Source organism: Crocodylus siamensis, chromosome 11 (assembly GCF_052110815.1).
Source record: "Crocodylus siamensis isolate JL-2025a chromosome 11, ASM5211081v1, whole genome shotgun sequence".
NCBI lineage: Eukaryota > Metazoa > Chordata > Crocodylia > Crocodylidae > Crocodylus > Crocodylus siamensis.
This window is the reverse complement of record NC_143405.1, coordinates 10,778,014-10,799,174: the sequence shown is the minus strand read 5'-3', so window position 1 is coordinate 10,799,174 and position 21,161 is coordinate 10,778,014. Positions and strand designations below refer to the sequence as shown.

The 21,161-nt window shown below is 47.4% G+C and overlaps 2 protein-coding genes across 3 annotated transcripts in view; one reads left to right on the top strand and one right to left on the bottom strand.

Annotated features, from left to right (window-relative positions):
* The window catches only part of SLC25A25 (solute carrier family 25 member 25), a 42,233-nt gene extending 27,803 nt beyond the window's left edge, over positions 1-14,430 (bottom strand). Inside the window, exon 1 of the mRNA XM_090022233.1 lies at positions 14,059-14,430. Within this exon, the coding sequence (XP_089878359.1) occupies positions 14,059-14,316 (258 nt within the window). The 5' untranslated portion in view covers positions 14,317-14,430. The remainder of the gene's footprint in view (positions 1-14,058) is intronic.
* A 529-nt stretch (positions 14,431-14,959) lies between these two features.
* On the top strand, positions 14,960-20,894 carry NAIF1 (nuclear apoptosis inducing factor 1). Of its 2 annotated transcripts, XR_016438555.1 has the most exons (3): positions 14,960-15,746; positions 16,867-17,557; positions 18,719-20,894. XR_016438555.1 is itself a non-coding variant. In XM_090022600.1 (2 exons), the coding sequence occupies exons 1-2, from the start codon at positions 15,236-15,238 to the stop codon at positions 17,337-17,339; spliced, it is 984 nt and encodes a 327-aa protein (XP_089878726.1). In that variant the 5' UTR covers positions 14,960-15,235; the 3' UTR covers positions 17,340-20,711. The 2 variants fall into 2 exon arrangements, 1 of the variants encoding a protein (XP_089878726.1); XM_090022600.1 differs by having other exon boundaries at positions 16,867-20,711.
* Positions 20,895-21,161: the final 267 nt, after the last annotated feature.

The window sequence follows — 21,161 nt, the reverse complement described above, 5'->3', positions numbered from 1 at the left end:
TGCCAGAATTAATCAACATAGCAAGAGATCAGAGATGCTCTGTTCACCATGGCACCTCTTGGGGTAAAATAAGGAACAATGGTCACAAACTGACAGTGAGCAGATTCAGGCTAGATATCAGGAAAAACTTCTTCATGGTAAGGCTGGCCAAAATGTGGAATGGGCTTCCAAGGGAGGTGGTGCTGTCCCCTCTACCTTGGGGTTTTTAAGAAAAGACTGGATAGGCATGACCCCAGCACTCTTTCCTGCCTAGGCAGGGGGTTGGACTCGATCTGTTGAGGTCCCTTCGGACCCGAACATCTATGAATAAAAAGCTTCAGCTGAATTCTAATATTATAAAAGCCTAAATCTGTTTGTCTGTCCGTAATGCTTTATTTGCACTCTGATTGGCTGACACAGTTGATCAGAGCATGAAGAAGCATTCTGACAGAAGACAGCCCACCACTATGACGATGGGGACACAGGGGATGCAGCCCCACCTTCCTGCTCCCTGCAGGTAATGTGGGGTGGGGGAGTGGGCCCAGGCCCAGTGCAGGGGAGAGGGGAAAAGGCCCAGAGGGGGGGAATGGGCCCAGACCCCAAGCAGCAGGACGGAAAGGGGAGAGGGCCCAGACAGGGGGGGCAGGTCTCCATCCCCGCCCGCTCCCGTCCCCCCACATTCTTGATAGGCAGTTGGCTAGTACACCTGATAAGCACCAGACTCCTCCAGTTTACTGGCAAGTGCAGACTAGAATGATCTGTGCAATTTAAAGAATGTTCCGTGATCACTTATCCCGATAATTCGTATCTAGGACTTCCTGTACACCAGCATAAGAAATTAGGTCTGCACACGCTGCCTGAAGTTTATTGAAATGAGAAAGGAAGGAAGGGTGGGGCTCTCCTTTATCTACATTTTGTAAGTATTTTCCTCTAAGACATATAGAATTGCCATATGTTGCAGTGTGTATACATATAAGTGCATGGAGGCCAATATCTGGTAGCCAAAATTTGAACAGCATGGATGAAGATTTTCATTACTGTTGCTCAGTGAGCCCAAGGTATGCAGAATCCCTTCCCCACATCTTATGCCCCAGTCAAATGTTTCATTAGCCCTGGGGATCAAGGCAGAGTAAGCACTGCAGACAGTGAACAAGCCAGGTGGCTCCCCACATAGACCATCAAATCCAACCCTCTAGCACAGTTCCAGCTTTACAAGGCTAACAGCCAAATCTTTTAATAAGCTGGCATTGCAGCTGTGGGGTTTGCTTGTGCCAAAGCCAATTGCCACATTTCTCCTTAAAGAGAGTCTTTGCTGTGGCTGTCAAGAACTCTTTGGAGTGCTTATAAAGAGAGAATTTTAGTCTCTCGGTCAGTGTTCCTAAACTGATAAAAATAGCATGAATTTTGGATTCCTCGCCCAGTCCCTACAAGACTCCCAAACACTGCAGCCAAAAGAACTCTGACCCACCATCTCTATGCAACTTGCCCAGTACTCCCCTGGTATGCAAAAGCAGAATAGTCAAACCACACTTCTCATCACCCACAACAGGAGAGACTCCACTAGAGGTCAAGTTAGTGTATTCCTATATCCTGACAACTGAGGGTACCTTTTACCCAAAAGTCTTAACTTAACCTAGCTCTGAAAAGTTTTATTAATGTATTCATTGAAAGCAACTTCCCCTGATGCTAGAACCAGTTTAATGCATCCAGAATACTCCTTCAGCACTGGTCAGAAGAGAGACTGCTGAAGAACTCTCTGGCAAATACACTGCAACAGGCAGAGGGGCTACAATCTATGATTTTGAAGTGCAACAGTATTCTAATATTATAAAAGCCTAAATCTGTCCGTCTGTCCATAACACTTTATTCACACACCGATTGGCTGATGAAAACAGCAAGAGTGCGCCAAGCGTGGGGGAGTGCTCCATGATTCCAAAGCTGCGCTCCCAAACCCTGCTCCCTGCAAGAGGCAGAACAGCAGTAGCATGGGGCGTTAGGGGGCAGCACTCCATCCCAGCCCTCTCCCCCTCCGCCATTCTTGACAGGCAATTGGCTAGCGCTCACATATATTGCAAAACCCTTGTTTAACATTGTGTAAAGTCATCACACATTTCTAACAGCTCTGAAAGTGTCCCAGCACATTTACCATAAAATATACTTTATCAAATGCATACAGAGTTTTAAAGGTCTTATGGCCTGTTTAAAGAACAACTATGAGCATCATCCAAATTCCAATACTTTCAGCTTTAAAATGTTGGAATAATTGAACAGGTCTTTAAAGGTGCACCATTACATTGGTCCAATATCAGATCAGTACGGATATAAAAGAAAACTGGCTGTATCGGATATCAGCCCAATGAGGCTGATAATCTGGATGATAAATGCTGTGCTGCGTACAGCCGCAGCACTTGAGCAGCAAGGAGCACAGCCAGCAGCTGGTTAAGTCTGGTGTGGTGGAAGGGGAGGGGGAGGGAAGGGGAACAGGTAGCTCAACACCCCCTGCGGTGAGGGAGGGGGCAGGGGCAAGCGCTGCCCAGGTCGGGGGGGGGAGCTGGAGCCATGTCTGGGGGGGGGGAAGGGCTCCCGCTGCTGTGCACACAGCAGAAGGGCACAGGGGGAGTGTGTGTGTGTGTGTGTGTGTGTGTGTGTGTGTTGGGGGGGGGGGGGCAGTAGATCTGTGTGGGCCAGGGTGAGCTGCAGCCAGGGCTCTTCTCAGCAGGGGCTGGGCTCAGAGCAGGCACCAGCAGGATTGGGAGGATATTCCAAATTTCAACATACACCCCAAATTTCACCACCGCTCCACCCCCAGCGCCGCCGCCACCAGCTACGCAGTGCAGCCCTGGCTCTTCCCAGCGCATGGGTGCAGGAGGGACATTAAGCCGGGGCTGCACCGGGTACCTGGCGGCACTGGGATTAAATCCCACCAGTTCTTTGTTCTAGTCACAGTGGATTCACAAAGTCCATCACATTTCCTATTATAGGCATCAAGTGTTACCAGATTTTTCTGCACACTGCTGGGAGCAGAATTCCCTGCTTTCTCTACTCCTAAATTATTATTTGACCATGTTTCATAAATATCAAAGTCTATGTAGGACTGTAGTTGCTACAGTAGCAAAAGTTCTTAATCCATCTGTTTGAAGAGGAGGCAACTGGTAGGCCAGCACAGAAGAGTACAGGCAGACAAGTTCTTCAAGTTAAACGAGAAAAATTCCATTGAGGATTTAAAGAGGAGAGCAATTTTGAAGTTGAATCTAAAGCAACAGCAAGCAGTCAAGTCTGACTGGAGTGATGGTCAAGCTTCTTTCTTGCTACACAAGCAGCAAAACTCACAGGCCAGGGTCTGCACAGATGGTGCTTGGAGATCATAGATAAGACAGATGAAAGAAGGTGAAAGCATAGATGAAGATTTCACTACAGTTGGAGCTGAAGTAGTATCAGGCAGAGGAAACTGCATGAAGGTGGGAATTGGCAGATTTTCAGATATACGTGTGGAAGACGACAAAGTTCAAGGTCAGAGGGGACATCGTGGTAACAGACAGCAGAGGCAGTCACAGCTGAAAGAGGCAAGGGGTTGTTATGCTTGACTCAGAGTTTTAACTTGGGACTGGTTAGTCCATGTAAAACATCTTCTCCCCCATCTCAGAAGCAGTTACTGCAGACTAAGCTCATCACATCAGACTCTGCACCTAGGTGCCTAGCCAACAAATCCCACCAGTTCACTAGCTTTAGCTCCAGTCAAGACTAGTCTTTAGAACAGTACTCCGGCCCTGCAACTAAGTTTGGTAATAAAAAAAATGGGAATTAGCAAACAGAGAAGCAACAATAACATCTGCCTCTTCAGTAGAGAAACATGTTTTTCAGTTACAATTTAGTCAAGGTTTCCCATCTGAACACACTATAATTTCCATTGGAGAAGTTGTTTTTGACTTTCCCACATTAAAAAAAAAAAAAAAACCACAACACAACAACAACTTATCTAATCTCTCTTAGAAAATGATTGTTTCAGAGGTAGGAACGGTTCAGTGGTGAAAGCATGATCCCTATAGTACAGTAAAATATTGAGATTTTTTCATGATTAGGCACAGTTATTTAATATACATCTCAGTGTTTGTATGCCCCATAGTGCGAAAACAAGCTGTTCCTTTGGAAAATGTAGTGATATGTCAATAAGTTATATAGGTTAGAAGTAACAGTAGGGATAAAACTACATCATTTACATAGCAACGGTCACTGAGGTCACTTGCATACAAAATCCCACAGCACTGAAAGCTACTTTAGAAATAGAAAGCAGCACTTATTCTGCCCAAACTACATTATAAAATGGTGAAAACTCTTTAGGCATAGAAATGACCAAGAGATGCCTGGAGATAACCAAAATACTATCCCAGATTCTGCATGCTTTGATGCTCACTGTTCACACCTAGCACAAAAAGCAGCAGTGTCAAGAACAGAGAATATTTAGCCTACTGACATGGGGCTGGACCCAATGATTTGGGGCTATACCCAATGATCTTCCAAGGTCCCTTCCAGCCCTAATGTCTACAAAACACTTAGCCTGAACCCCAATTAACATTGAAGCCAACCAAACATGAGGTGCCTACAAGTCCCTCTGCCTGCCTCCCAAGAACTGGAACAGAACTCCAACTGATTAGAGATGATAGGAAAAAAGTGTCACAGGTGCCCAAGCCATGGAATATTTTGCTGAACCAAAGCCAACCCACATGAAATTTCACGGATGTGAACTGATGCCAGGACAGAATTTTCCTAAAATGCCCGAGATGTAACACATGGCATTTGCAGACACAGGGATTCAAATCTTCTCACTAATTCTCTCTTTTTGACCATAATGCCAGATGAGCCATACCCAGCTAATACTGGTTTCTCTGGACAGTTTTGAGAGAAGAGGGAAAAGAAGAATCAGAACTGACTGGAAAACAGGAAGTTTCTTCAAGTAAAAGTTACTTGAGCAAATATAGTCCAATCAGCTTTACTGAAACTGTCTGCATGTTCCCAGGCTTTATAATACTTTAAATTCAGCAGTCCAACCAACAGAGGTGCAGGGACAGGACTGAGAGACTGCACTGAAGGACCAGCTGGACAAAAGAGGGTTCATACAGTGTCTATTCCTGACCCAAATATTGCACTCTGGTTTTCCCCACAGCATGGCAGGGACAGAAGAATCAGTTGGGAGTGAAAATGGGTGTCATCACCCAATGCACTCCCCTACCCCTTGCTCCCTGCAAAATCTCAAGACAGCTAGAATAGCATTCAAAGGGAAAAAAGGGCCTGGAAGCCAAGGAGGGCATGTGGATGCAAGCACAGACTGTTCTGTTGGAGGAGGAAACAGTTTTCCTAGAATTAAAAGGTTCAGTGCCCAGGGACAGCAGCAGGTCTGGTATTTTATGAGAGTAAGCATAGGTGATTTATAGTTCACTGTTATGATTAGATTTCACTACCTAAAACACTTTTCAATGTAGAGAATCACTAATCAAAGACAGGGTTTGAAAGTTATGTTCAGAAACAAAATACTTATACTGGTGGCAAGTTTCTTCACAGCTGTGTATGCTGCAAAATCTCTTGCATATAAAACAACCCTAAAACAGTCTACAATGAAAAAACCCCCATCTTAACATCATTACAGTTGAAAATAATACCGCTTTGGACAAATCCTGTAAGAACACTGTTCTGGCCACATGCACGCTAAAAATTTGGAAAGCTGGAATTAAAAAAGCAGGAAGGTTGGAAAGGGTGAAAATGTATGGTCAATGTACACCCAGTCAAATTGAATCTGCTAATACCTGCCCTCACAACAGCCACCTTTGAAGATTATAACAACTTTATGAACATGCACATTCATTTTTACTCAACTCACCAACACCACCTTTCGACACATCACCTTTCCTCACATTAAAGATTAAGAACACTGCCAGATCATATATGGCTTCATGCAGCATAAACTGAACCAATGTAAGCTGAAGTTAACATAGAGTGTAATAGTAGTGAAATATAACCATGTTAGTCTTGTCCTGTAAGCAACTTGAAAACTCAGTTTTGTATCTTTCTGCTTGCAGAGTTTATTCATATATGTATGAGTGTGTGTAAAAGGGTGAATGGTGAGAGAATGGCATAGAGACAGGAGGAGAAGATTTAACTGTTTATGTAAGCAACAAGGCGCCAAATGTAAGTTACCAGTCAGTAAGCTAATTAACGAATGGCTGAAGAATCCCTTTTAGGCTTAAGGCACAAAGAAGATAACGAAGAGAAGGAATGCAACTATTCTGCCAAATGGACAGCAAGAACACACCGAGGCTAAGACAAGCTGAAGACGAAGAACAACCGCAAAAACAGAAGCTGGGTATGCAAAAACCTCAAAGCACTGAAACAAAGGATGCCAATCCCTATAAAAAACATTTTAAAAATACCAAGTTGGATGAGTCTCTTTCTCTAGTGCCGTTTCATCAGAGCACAGATGCATCTGTTCACCCCACTCCAGCTGTTATCTTCAAATCGTCATCTACTCCAGGGGTCGGCAACATCTGGCACGCGTGCCAAGTGTAACACACAAGGCCATTTTGCTTGGCACACCTCAGCCAGCCCCGACTCTGGGTAGCTGCTACCAACGACTGAGCCCAGGCTGCTCCCAGCAGGGCTTGCAGCATCACAGCTGCCTGCTGGGAGCAGCCCGGGATCCCAGCAGGCAGCAGCTCCCCAGAGCCAAGGTGGGCTGCAGTCAGGAGGTTCCATACAGCTGTGCCAGGCTCCTGCATCAGCTCTGCACGAGCGTGCACACCCATGCCTTGCAGTGGGCGGTGGGAGCAGGGCCTGAGGCAGTGCAGCCCCAGTCGCTCCCCCACTCCCGGAACGGAGGTGATGAGCCCATACGCTCTGAGGTGCGGCTGCACGTGCCAGTGCGGAGCTAACGCAAGAGCCTGGCACAGCTGTTTGGAGCCTCCCAGCTGCAGCCCGCCCTGGCTGTGGGGAGCTGCTAACAGCCAGGTTCCCAGGCTGCTCCCAGCAGGCAGCTGTGATGCTGCAAGCCCTGCTGGGAGCAGCCCGGGCTCCAGCAGCTACCCAGAGCTGGGGTAGCTGCTGGCAGCCACAGAGTCCAGGCTGGTGGGCAGTGGCTTTGGGTGAGGGCCAAGGGGCAGCAGGGCATCCTGCCATGTATCCCTTGCCCTCATTTTGTTTTTCCGCCATATGGGCACTCCGGCACCTTCCGAGGTAGGCATTATGGTGTTTATTGGCACTCCGTCCAAAAAATGTTACCTACCCCTGATCTATTCAATAAGCCCGGGTTGGCCACCCTGGGCTGATATTGAGCAACTATTGCTAGTAATTATATCTAGCGTGTGGAGATGAAGTGGTTGTTTTGTGTATATGTGTATGCCTGTGTGTAATGATGTGTATGACGATTTGTGTGCATTTGTATGAATGGTGTGCCCGAACCTCTATGTCTAACTCATGTGATCAATAAACGTGCCACCCTACCTTATCCCACTTTATAAAAATCTCACTCGTGATTTGAGCAATTGGCAATTTGAGTAACATTCACCTATTCATATATTACTAATCCCTAATACCCCTCTTCTTTATGAGGGGTACACATACACAGGTGACAGAGCAATGAGAACTTTGGTTACTTGTCTCTAATATGCCGTGCGTCTTTTTTTTTAACAAGACCTTTACACTGACCCACAAAAATACAACTGGAACCAATTATAATTCAAGACAGCTACAGGTATCAACCTGTAAGTCTAAAATCCCTGGTTTACAGCTTTATGAAGAGAGTCTGAGAGCCCCAAACACCAGTGTGTTGTAACACATATTTATTATAAGCCATATAGAAAAAACATGCAAGTACTTCAGTCTTTCAAAATTTAAAACACTTTAATCCCCAAGCTTCCATCTTGCAGCAATTAACAAGACACATTTAGTGTCTGAAGTACGACAAGTAGCTTAACGCCTTGGGGAATTCATAGATGTTGGGGCTGAAAGGCACCTTACAAGATCATCGGGTCCAGCCCCGCTGCACTTGGGCAGGAAAGACTGTTTGGGTCCCCAAAAACAAGAACATCCACAGTTCCAAAGAGAAGCACTTTAAAAAAAAAAAACAAAAATCTAGAACTTCTAACCGAAAACCCTGATAGACTTAAGAAAAATATGCAGACAAGGTTCTTTGGGTGAATCTGGTATCTTTTATTAGACCAACTTAAATAGGTGGCAAACAATTTTTAAGCAAGCTTTTGGGTTCAAAACCCCTTTGTCAGGCTAAGGAAGTTTCAGCAGTTGGTGTGTGGTCTTCCTGGATAGAATGAATAGTAAAGAAGCCAGAGGCTGGGCTGGTATGCATACGAGATGGGCAGTCAGTGAAGATGTAGATTGAGGAGTCAATGAGTGAGAGACAGGCTGGGGGAGGGGGGCGGGGGCAGGGAAGTAGGGGGATAAATAGTGGAGAGGTACATGGGGGATCCTGTGTCATAAATCCAATGTCTATGTATAGTCCATGATTTAGTATCCACGAGGTTGATGAAGAGGAGTTCATAGGCTCGTCTGCGGGAAGTGTTGTGTAAGTTTCCTTTGAGGATCCGGACTGAGAGATTGGAAAGAGTGGTTTTCTTGTGAGAAATGTGCCCCCACAGGTAATTGGGTATTCCTGTCTTTGATAGATTTCCGGTACGCATTCATTCTGGTGCACAGTTGTTTGGTCTCTCCTACGTATTTTCCATTAGGGCATTCGGTGCATTGGATGAGATGCAGTACATTTCTGGAGGTGCAGCTGCAAGATCCGGGAATGCTGATGGCTCTGTTGTGGGGCATAGTAATTGTGGGGAGGGGTGGAGATGTGTTGGCAGGTTTTGCATGTCATGTCAAGGCATGGTCTGGATCCATTTGGTGCGTTCTGGGCCTGAGGAAGTTTGCTTCTGGTGACGAGGTTAGTGAGGTTCGGTGCTTGTTTGAAGGCTAGGATGGGTGGCTCTGGGAAGATCTCTTTAAGAATGGGTTGCAATTGTTTGAGGATTTTTTGTACGGGTTTGAGGGAGAGGTGATATGTCGTAACCAGTGGTGTGCGATTTGTGGGGGGTTTTCTTCTGGACTGCAGCAGTTCTTCACGTGGTTTCCAGGTGGCTCTTTCAAGCGTGAGATCTCTCTCTCAGAGAGTGTCCTTGTTGGGAGAAAGCCTTTCTAAGATCGGTGAGGTAACAGTCCTGCGTGCTCGCTTCAGTGCAAATTCGGTGGTATCTGAGGGCTTGGCTGTATATCACAGCTTTTCTGGTGTGTTATGGGCGATTGCTGGTTCTGTGCAGATATGTATGTTGGTCTGTGGGTTTCTTGTATAACGAGGTCTGTATTTTATCGTTCTGGATACCGATCATCGTGTCTAAAAAGGAGATGTTGGTGCTGGAGTATTCTAGAGAAAGTCAGATGGAGGGATGGTGATTGCTGAATTTCTGATGGAACTTGATCAGAGATTGCAGGTTTTCAGTCCAAGTGATGAAGGTGTCATCGATATATCTTAAGTATAGCAAGGGTTTGATGGTGCTGTTCTTGAGGAAGTCTTCTTCCAGGTAGTTCATAAAAAGGTTGGCATACTGTGGAGCCATTTGGGTGCCCATAGCTGTTCCCATCGTCTGGAGGAAGTGTTGGTTATTAAAAGTGTAATAGTTGTGTGCGAGTATAAAGTGTATAATGTCAGTAATATCCTTGGTTCCGTATTCTGAATTGTAATCTTGTTCCTGAAGATATGTAAGGCAGGCTTGGATGCCACTCTGGTGTGGGATGTTGGTATATAGGCTGGTAATGTCCATGGTGGCTAGGAGGGTGTTGCTGGGAAGGTTCATAGATTCATAGACATTAGGGCTGGAAGGGGCTTCAGAAGATCAAGTCCAGCCCCCTGCCCCAGGGGCAGGAAGTCAACAGGGATCATAGGATGCCAGCAAGATGAAGATCCAATAGTGTCTTGAAGGTGTTCAAAGTGGGTGCTTGAACCACCTCTGGCAGCAGTCTATTCCAAACCTTGGGGGCTTGGACAGTAAAGTTCTTCCTTATGTCAAGCCTGAAACAGTCGTGGAGGAGTTTGTGACCATTTGACCTTGTCATTCCTTGGGGTGCTGTGGTGAACAGACATTCCCCCAGTTCCTGGAGAGTTTCTATGGCCTTTTTCACTGGTAGAGAGATTGCTATGGTGGCATGTGTTGTTGATTACTTAATTGTTTATTCTTTCCCTGAAGCAGTCAATGTAGTGGTCATGGTTAGGGTTTTGTCCACTGTGAGGTGTCCAATCTGACTTTTAGGGGCGTTTTAGGGGTTGATCTTTTCCTGAATGTTTTCAGAGGATGAGTTGCTGTTGGGAGTGGATTCAGTTTGGTCATGGAAATGTTCCTTGAGGTGGAGGTGTCGGAAGAATTCTTCTAGTTTTCCACTCTGAAGTATTTTATTAGGGTATTTTTCTGGACAGAAATTTAGGACTTCAGAAAGGACAGATTCTTCAGTCTAGGTAAGCAAGTGTGTGGAGAGATTGATAATATTTGAGGGTTGGTTGATGTTTCATCAAGTCTGAGGTTGGAACGTCATAAGGTGCTAGTGGTGTTCCTCAGACGGTTGTTTTGTAGCTAGGGAACTTGTTCTTGGAGTAATTTGTTCCATTTCTTCTTTTTATGTAGGATGAAGGTTGTAGAATTTTTTTCATAGTTTCTTTGTATCCATTGTATATTATATTTCTGTCTTTTAAGTTGTTGTAGTATGTGATGATTTCCTTCCAGAGTTTCTCTCTTGGAGTAGATTAGGTGAAGTAGATGATTTCTAATTTTCTCTGACGTACTTCTGCATAGCAGTGAAGTTTTGGAGTTGTGTATAGTAGCCAGAGGACTGTAATGTTTAGTGCTCGGGGAACGAAGATGTGCTTCTTGGATAGGCTTACAAAAATATATGTCGCTGTTAAGTTTGGCTTCTTTCTTTTTCATGTTGTACATTTTCCATTTCAAATGGCTGAATTCGATATCTTCCATGTTACAGGGGTGTGAGTGGTAGCCGTGTTGGTCTAAGGCAGAGGCGGGCAATTATTTTGGGCAGAGGGCCCCTTACTGAGTTTCAGCAAGGCATCAAGGGCCGCATGACAGGCACCTCAGGGCAGATTAATATTAATTTTCTAAATTTTTTTTAGAGGCCCCGCAGGCCAGATAGAATGGCCTGGTGGGTCGTATCTGGCCCCCGGGCCACATTTTGCCCACCCCTGGTCTAAGGACATAGGCAGACAAAGCTTTTTGGGTGAATCTGCTATCTTTTAACTTAAATAGCTGGAAATCAATTTTTAAGCAAGCTTTCAGGTTACAAAAATCCTTTGTCAGGCTAAAGAAGTTTCAGCAGTTGGTGTGTGGTCTTTCTGAATGGAATGAAGACTTCCTCAAGAACAGCACCATCAAACCCTTGCTATACTTAAGATATATCGATGACACCTTCATCACTTGGACTGAAAACCTGCAATCTCTGATCAAGTTCCATCAGAAATTCAGCAATCACCATCCCTCCATCTGACTTTCTCTAGAATACTCCAGCACCAACATCTCCTTTTTAGACACGATGATCGGTATCCAGAACGATAATACAGACCTCGTTATACAAGAAACCCACAGACCAACATACATATCTGCACAGAACCAGCAATCGCCCATAACACACCAGAAAAGCTGTGATATACAGCCAAGCCCTCAGATACCACCGAATTTGCACTGAAGTGAGCACGCAAGACTGTTACCTCACCGATCTTAGAAAGGCTCTCTCCCAACAAGGACACTCTCTGAGAGAGAGAGATCGCACGTTTGAAAGAGCCACCTGGAAACCACGTGAAGAACTGCTGCAGTCCAGAAGAAAACCCTCCACAAATCGCACACCACTGGTTACGACATATATCACCTCTCCCTCAAACCCGTACAAAAAATCCTCAAACAATTGCAACCCATTCTTAAAGAGATCTTCCCAGAGCCACCCATCCTTAGCCTTCAAACAAGCACCGAACCTCACTAACCTCGTCACCAGAAGCAAACTTCCTCAGGCCCAGAACGCACCAAATGGATCCAGACCATGCCATGACAAGACATGCAAAACCTGCCAACACATCTCCACCCCTCCCCACAATTACTATGCCCCACAACAGAGCCATCAGCATTCCCGGATCTTGCAGCTGCACCTCCAGAAATGTACTGCATCTCATCCAATGCACCGAATGCCCTAATGGAAAATACGTAGGAGAGACCAAAAAACAACTGTGCACCAGAATGAATGCGTACCGGAAATCTATCAAAGACAGGAATACCCAATTACCTGTGGGGGCACATTTCTCACAAGAAAACCACTCTTTCCAATCTCTCAGTCCGGATCCTCAAAGGAAACTTACACAACACTTCCCGCAGACGAGCCTATGAACTCCTCTTCATCAACCTCGTGGATATTAAATCATGGACTATACATAGACATTGGATTTATGACACAGGATCCCCCATGTACCTCTCCACTATTTATCCCCCTACTTCCCTGCCCCCGCCCCCCTCCCCCAGCCTGTCTCTCACTCATTGACTCCTCAATCTACATCTTCACTGACTGCCCATCTCGTATGCATACCAGCCCAGCCTCTGGCTTCTTTACTATTCATTCTATCCAGGAAGACCACACACCAACTGCTGAAACTTCCTTAGCCTGACAAAGGGGTTTTGAACCCAAAAGCTTGCTTAAAAATTGTTTGCCAACTATTTAAGTTGGTCTAATAAAAGATATCAGATTCACCCAAAGAACCTTGTCTGCCTATGTCCTTAGACCAACACAGCTACAACCTACACCCCTGTAACACAAATATGGGCTTTTAAATGTTCTTTTTTCTGGAAGAGATACATTTTTTCAACCTTTGCTTTTGCTCAGTTTACACCTAATCACAGACACTAACAGAAACACATGGGTCACTGCAGTTTCAGTGTCAAAAGTGACCAGGACTGCCTTTAAAACCTTGACAACTACCAACTCTTTGCTTTTGCTTGTTTTTTGACGACAGAAAACCACAGAAGCCTGCCTCTGCTGCACAGGACTCGGACAGATCACAGTCAGGCAAAACATTTGGAGGCTCTTGCGGCCAGACATGTAGGGTGAAAATTTTTCCAAAACAGAAAATTTTCCAGTGCTTAATTTTTCCATGGAAAATTTTCCATTTCTAAAAATTCATTGTTTCACAAGATTCATTAGTAACAACAAATGGATACCAATACAGTATTAGGCAAGCTTGGCAGCACCATTCCCTAAGGTGTGTCACGTGGCGTGCGCGGCTGTGCAGGCTCACCCAGGAGCGCAGTGTGAGCGCAGCCCACAGGTAACACTGCTTTGTAGTTTCAGAGTTGTAATTCATGTTTTTTCAGGTGATTATCCCTAGGAAGCATGAGAGACTACTCACTCATATGTTTTTCTGATGTGCAAGTAGGAGAGTAAATACACTCTTTTAATCCTCCAAACCAAAAATCAAGTTATGAATTCACCTAATTGGCTGTGCAGGTCAAATCCAAACCAAAGCACAGCATCTTTGCATGTGCTAAAAGCAGTGTGTTAACAAGTTTTCAGTGCTTTGTTTCTTCTTCCCTTACATTAAAAACAAACAACGTAAGGAAAGTGCATGCTATTGTGTACTGCCTTTACGTTTTTACAAGTACATATGCCAATAAAAATAATCGATTCCCACATAAAGCTTTGAATATAACATTAAAAAAAGTACCCCCCTGTTCATTTCATGTCCCAACAGCAACAGGTACTTGGACTGAAATAGCAGATCAGTGGTGGGGGGAGTAGTAAATGCAGCATGTTTCATGTAGTTTAGTTTTGTTTACTACATATAAGTCACATAAACATGCAAAATTAGATCACGCGCTATTTAGGGCACTGGAAAAACTTCCGGAAAACCCACACCTCTGCTCGGGGCCCGTTTAAATCTCTGGGTGCCTGCCCCCCTCAGGCAACGGGTTAAAAGGACCCCGCACCCCCTGATGACAGCCCGGCGCGCGGGGACGGCATGGGGAAGGCCTGCGCGGTCCACGAGCCGGCGCTCACCCAGAGGTCCCGCTCGGTGCGGTGCAGGCCGAGCCGGCCCAGTCCCACGGCCAGGTCGTGCACGCAGAGGGCGCCGTCGCGGTTCACGTCCAGCTTCTGGAAGAGCGCGTGGAGGCGCCGCTCCTGCTCGGGGGCCCCGCATAGCGCGCGCCCGTGCGGGCCCGGGACGCCGCCGTCGGCTGCCGCGCGCGGGGGGCTGCACTGGCACAACACGCCGCTCACCACCGGCGAGGCCAGCGAGCGCCGCGGGCCTGGCATGCCCCGGCTCGCGAGACGCCGGCAAATGGCGGCGCCTCGTCCTTCCGTCAGAGCGGCAGCGAGGAAATGACTCAACCTGCTTCCGGTTTCCCGCCACAACCAATGTGACTCGCCTGCCGCCAATCAGAGCGCGTGGGTGAGGAGCCGCGTGGCCGGCGGCGCCGCACTACCAGCAGCCTCCGCCAACCCGCTCGCCTAACGTCACACGCACGCCAACACCAATTGGAATGAGCCAGCCACTGGAGCGCGGTAGGAGGGGAGAGAGCGTGGGCGTGAAAGCAGGGGAGGATTCCCATTGGCGGGGCCGCCGAGGAAGGCGGGGAGAAGGCAGCAGCAGACCCAATGGGTCTCCCGCACTTGTGTGTTGACGTCGCAGGGCGGATCCAATAGCTGGAGAGACTGGAGCCCTACCGAGCTCTGATTGGAACAGACGGTACCCAATGGCTTCTTGAGCTGGGTTCTGAAGGCGGCCACAACTTCTGACTGACAGGCGCACGGCCCATTAAACTGAAACAACCGGTGGGGGGGAGGAGGAGCTTCAGCTTTGACCAATAGGATTTTGGCCTGGGGTGACGGGAGGCGGGATCAACGCCTGACGGGCAAGCGCGCGCGCCAATCCACCGGGGCAGGAAAAGGGGCCGATTCTGGAAGCCATTACGCCAGTGCCGCAGGGCGGAGGTCGTTGAGCGGGGCCTGGCGGGTGGTGGCGGTACGCAATTTGCGTATCCTTCGCTAGGGAAAGGGAAGGGGGAGGGGGGGTGGCACCCCGGGGCCCCCTCGGGCCCCGAGACCAGCAGGCCCCGCCCCCCCCTCCCCTCATCCCCCAGGGACCGGGCGGGGGCCCCCAGGCGGCCCCCCCTCCCCCCCACCTTTAGGCCCCTGGGCCTGCCCTAGGCCTGGTGGGCCCAGCCCTGCTGCCATGGCCTCACCACCGGCGCCCCCGGCCAAGAAGCGCAAGATGAACTTCTCGGAGCGCGAGGTGGAGATCATCGTGGAGGAGCTGGAGCGGGGCAAGCACCTGCTCATCAACCACTTCAATGCGGGCGTCCCGCTGGCAGCCAAGGCGGCTGCCTGGCACGACATCCTGCGGCGTGTCAACGCTGTGGCCACCTGCCGCCGCGAGCTGCCCGAGGTCAAGAAGAAGTGGTCGGACCTCAAGACCGAGGTGCGGCGCAAGGTGGCCCAGGTGCGCGCCGCCATGGAAGGGGGCGGTGAGGGCCAGAACGGAGCCGCTGGCGGCGGCGGGCAGGACAGCGAGGACCCGGCGGGCGCTGTCGCTGCCCCCGTCATCCTCACGCCCATGCAGCAGCGCATCTGCAACCTGCTGGGAGAAGCCACCATCATCAGCCTGCCGGCCGGGGACTGCACGGCCGGGGACACAGCTGAGATCCCTATCCCGGCCTCTGCCACCACCGTCACCCTGACGCAGAGTGAGTGCCAGAAAGCCAGGGGCTGAGTGGCAAGGTCATAGGCAGGCCCTGGCCAGCGGCAAGGAAGCCCGTCGTCCATATGGAGGATTCTCCTCCTCGCGGCCCCAGGGAGCGGCAAAACGAAGCCGCGGCGTCTTCAGCATAGTGGATGCGGCAGCCCCGTGAGCCTGCATGCTGCAGACGGGCGCCTCTAGGCTGTGCAGGTGCCGAAGGCCAACTTCGACAGCAAGGACACGTTAGGCGCAATTCATGTGAACCATTGTCTTGGGCCTGCACGTCCTAGGGGGCCCTCGCCCATCTCGAGCTGCTCCAGCCTCCCTCAGCAGGCTGTGGAGCAGACAGGACACACTACCATGCCAAACAAGCTGGTCCTGTGGGATACAGCATACTACCATACTTCATCCTTGGGATCTCAGACACCCCAGGGACTATAGGGCTGTTTGAATGGATGGCTGTTGGCTCTACATTGAGATTACAGTTGATATAGCACTGGGTTTTATTATAGCTGAATCTGAGTGGGTACAAATCAGCATAAGTAGGAAGCAGATTGGCAAAAGGGGGCTAGTGTAGCCAAAAGGAGAACTTGAACAGTAAGCTTTTCTTAACCCAAAATAAAACCTAATGGCAGAGATCTCTCTTGACCTATGCAGTTCTCTTTTTACATGTTCCTTCTCAATGTCTACTGATTATATTCTGGTTGTAAAACCAATGGACAGGGTGCAGCAAAATGGGAGACTATTTATAACTTACAGTGTTTAGATGTTCACAGGCACACACAGCTGTACAGACATAAGGGTGAATGAATTAAAGCTATTTTGTCCTTCTGAGCCTGAGATTAATAGATTTAAGACTTCTTTTTCAGTCCAGTCCAAGCTGTTCCTCCATTACCACCTGCAGTGCTACAAGTAAAAATAGGTGTTTGGGTCTTCGGAGATGTTCCAGGGGAAATCTGAGCAGTCAAGACTTTCTGACCAGTGCTGTTTAATCTCTTGTGACTCCCTTGTGTCCTTTTTTTAATATTCCTTGGAGAGGTCCTCTTGAATGAGGCAGGGCTGAAAAATGGTGAAACCCTTCACATAAAGTGTTACAGCCTCTGACCCTTTTTTCCCTTTGTTTCTAGTCCCCACAGAGACAACTTATCACAGTCTGGATGATGGGGTCGTGGAGTACTGTACCACAGAGGCTCCCACCACAGTTACTGCTGAAGCTCCCTTGGAGATGATGGCACATCAACCTGAGGTGTCTGCCAAGCCCCAGGAGCTGAAAAGCAGAATTGCCTTAAATTCAGCCAAGCTCTTGCAGGAGCAGCGAGTGACCAACCTGCATGTGAAGGAGATTGCCCAGCACCTGGAGCAGCAGAATGACCTGCTGCAGATGATCCGTCGCTCCCAGGAGGTGCAGGCCTGTGCACAGGAGCGGCAGGCGCAGGCCATGGAGGGGACGCAGGCTGCTCTGAGTGCTCTCATCCAGGTCCTGCGCCCCATGATCAAGGACTTCCGTCGATTCCTGCAGAGCAATACACCCAATCCCTCGGTGACTTCTGACCCGAGCCAAGTGTCCCAAAATGGGCAACAAGACAGTATCATCCAGTGAAGGAAGGGCTGGCTGTTTTTCTCAAAAAAACTGTCTTTGCTGCTGTAGGACACAAGGGCACAGAGACAGATCACTCTCGTCACAGTGGAGTGGTTCAGCTGTAGCCCTCTGGAGTAGAAAACTGTTCCTGGAGAGCTTCCTTCTCTGCGCTGAGCCTTGATGGACTTACCATCCAGAGTGGAAGCCAGGATGTGCGATGAACTTGAAACGTAATGTTGGTGGGTTTGGTTCCTTTAAAAAATCTAGATTTATAAAAAGACAATTATTTTTTTTATGTCTGTGTGAAGGCCGATCTTAAAAAAAGGAAACCTCTCACCTAGGGCTTGCAGCTTCTAGTCGACTCCTAACACGGTGGGGGGCTTGGAGTTGTATCCTGTTGCTGAAAGAACCCAGATCCCATGCTGCAGTACAGGGGAGTGAATGCATTCCTGTCTTTTGCTGGACATTTTTAAGTACAAAAAAATATAGATATCTGAGGTAGTGCAGGCAGGCATCTGTGCTGGAATGTTGTGGATACTGCTCTTCAAGGGTGGAATTCGCTCCTGTGCAGAAGACCGGCACAAAGCCTCTGAACAACCCAAATTCTGCACGTCCTGCTGCAGCCCTCAAAGTAGGGTTAAATGGTGCCAGCCTTTTGCACACATGGGGCTGGGAGAGGCATCTTTGTCTATGTCTTAGTTGCCATCCTGGAAAACGCATTGGAAACGGTGTTAAATGTCTGGGGTGGAACTTGAGGGCATGAGTAGATATGAATTTTATTTGGGTGAGTTACAGCCAAAACTCCATCTCTGTCACCCAGGTGCCTGGTGCTGCCGCTTAGTTTGGAACCTCTACAGTCCAATATCACAGCAAGCTGAGCTGAAGATGGGGTTTCAGCAGAGCGGTAATGCTGAAATTTTGGCAAGCATGGGTTTCAGTGACTCACTATTCAACTGTATGGATTGGGGCAGGGTTCTTCCCCCACTCTCCCCTTTTCTGCAGTTTTAAACTTGTTTTGTATTTCTAAAGAACTGGAAAGAATCCTGCAGTCCTTACTCCATCAGTATGCCAGTTGACTGTAGCAGGCATTTGGACTGAGGACTCTGGGATTTTTGCCCTGAAAGTTTTTTTAAGACTACTGGGAAAAATGCTTGTCCACTTCCTAGCATATACTGCCTCATTTACAAACTGGTTTCATGCAAACCCAAGTAAAAGTGCTTAATTCCATGAAATGTTAATCACTATGTGTGAATGTGGTTGTCATAGATACACACTAACTTCATGAACTAACTAAGCTTATTGCTTGTTGAAAAGCTTGCCTGTACTTGCACAGAAACTGATTTTTTTTAAATAACTTCACTGTCAAATTTTTCCTCCCTCCCAACCTTACCCCGCTGCAGAACCAGAGCCAAAATTACGGATTAATCACTCGCCAGACATCACTATTGAAATGGAATTTCTAATGCTGAGGCAAAACTGGTCGTAGATTTGGAATTCGTGAAGGAACAAATCTGGACAATCTAATTATAGACCCCTGAATGTTTCATGATAGGAACCTTGGCAAGAGCAGTCCATAGGATACTGCTGTATTTTATAGTTGTGCTAGAACTCAGCACCCCCTCTTCTGTGTGTCTTGAGTCACTGAGTGAGAGAGAGCAAACAGCATCCACTGAAGGTTTTGGCTTGTGGAAGATACGAGCTATCCACCCTCATCTCCGTGCCGAGTCAGAACAGCAACAGTAATGGCTTCCCACCATGCTCAGCATTTAACCTAACCACAGGAGTACACTTCTTCAGGCAGATTCAAACCTGGTGGAAGCGAATCACTTCTTTAATTGAAGTTTATAATTAAAGCAAATTGCAGTGGATTTGGTTTTACCTCATTTGTAAAAAGAACGGTCTCCATAAATAGTAATTTTAATAAAAAATACACATTTTGGTAAATAGGCTCTTTCAGTTTATGGGGGGGTTTCCCCTCCATAGAACAAACCACATCCAAGTGCCACACCTACAACTCGCAAAGTATTCAGAAATCAGGAAATGCTAGCTGAGGTTGCTGAAAGCAGGTGCACTTTTAATTCTTCTCCTTTGGCACAAGCTTTAGAATATAATCTTTGGTGATATGATCACATTCTGTTGCTCAAATATCAATCAACTCTGCAACCTTATCTTGCAGTACTGGTAACTATGCTGTGTATGACACACAATTGGAGCCCCTGGGCAGTACGCTATACTCATCCGCCATGATCTGGATGAGCTGTAACAACCTGAAATAATAGAGAACTATACGCTGCCTTTATAAAGCTTTAGCATTAAACCATGGCATTAACTCCTGCAGTGACTGCAGCTATTGGCTGTGTTTCACTTGGGATGAGTGCATTGTGGATGGAAGTGAGGTGTAGTGATACCCTGCTTCTAGTGGCACTCCTGACTACCACAGCTGTAACACTAGCTGGGATCTCTACTGTGCTCTACTCTGTGTGTATCCCTAGTAACTCATCATAGAGTATTGTTACTTCTTACAATTGAATCCCTTGCACTGGGAATCTCCCCTTTTTCTATTATGGGGTGTTTAAGTAAGTGCTAATTAGTATGTTAATAGTATGCAAAATTAACACTCATTAAAGGAACCAAAGCATAAAAGGGAAGTGGCCAAACAAGGAACCCCAACCTTCTTGGGGAATGTAACCGAGGTGTGTAACAGTACAAAGCTGGTGCCCAATGGAGACAACAGAGGCAGAGGAAAGCAGCCCATGTGCTCCAAGCCTTTTGGTTTCTTGGTAGCCAGCTGACTGAACTGAGGGCACTAGACAGAGATGATTTTCTACAACAGGACGCAGCAGATGGGAGAGCGTAGCACACGTGATCTGAGAGTTTACATCATACAAGCCCCTAAAGCTATATGCTACGTGCTGCTGGGATCATAAGTTTGCCAGTTAGATGTAGCACACATTTCTAGAGTTGAAGGCTCAGGAGATAAACCTAGATATGGTCTCTGGTCTGTCACAGGCCATTAACCAGAGTTGCCAAATTGCTTTCAACATGCCAATTCACCCCCTGGGCAAATAAATAGGTGTTCAGCCAGCTGGGAGCATACAGAATTCGTTTCACTTCTTTCCAATAGATGGCACTGCGTACCAGAAGGGGACAACTGCAGCAGCTAAGCCTGTAGCCTGATGGGCAGCACCAAGACCTTCGTTCAGCTACAGACAATTAACCTGTATATTTAGAGCCCCGCGCTGGCTGAGAGACTGGGAGGATTCTTGTATGATTTGGTTGGCTTCTCTTGCACTCCTGTCTCCTCTTAACAGGTTGTCAGGGAAGAAAGTCACCTGAGCACAGGAAAAAAGAACGCCTGTGACTAAATAAAAGGCAGAAGCTTGGAAATGCAACCAGGGATCTCCATTCCTGCCAGCAAAACCAGGAAGACAAAAGGCCTGAATGTTTGGAACTCTCTTTTTGGGCACATGCAATATTTCTGGCAAAGAAGTTTGTTGTTGACAAGCAATGGGACAAACACAGTCCATAAATAGGCCTGACCATCCCACTTGCCTGGTTTGCATGTAACACTTAGCTTATGGTTCCAGTTGCTTATAATTGGCAAAGTGATAAGGCAGGCATAGCATGACCATTATTGAATATCTGATTAAGTTCCCTGCCTCCCAACAGCATATGTTTTATGCTTAACTGTCAAACCTATTGGCCAAGTTCATCCCTGACTCAAGTGATGTTAGACCAGGTCTGGGTTTGGCCAGGAAAGTAAGCATTTCACCCCTCCACTCTTCTTGGACACTCCTTCAAGTCACAGACAGGCAGTTTTCCCAGAGATCTGCTGTGCTGCTC

Coding starts and splice junctions, on each gene's coding strand:
- NAIF1 (XM_090022600.1), top strand. CDS start 15,236: ATGGCCTCACCACCGGCGCCCCCGGCCAAGAAGCGCAAGATGAACTTC. Junction 15,747..16,866: donor CACCGTCACCCTGACGCAGA/GTGAGTGCCAGA, acceptor CTTTGTTTCTAG/TCCCCACAGAGACAACTTAT.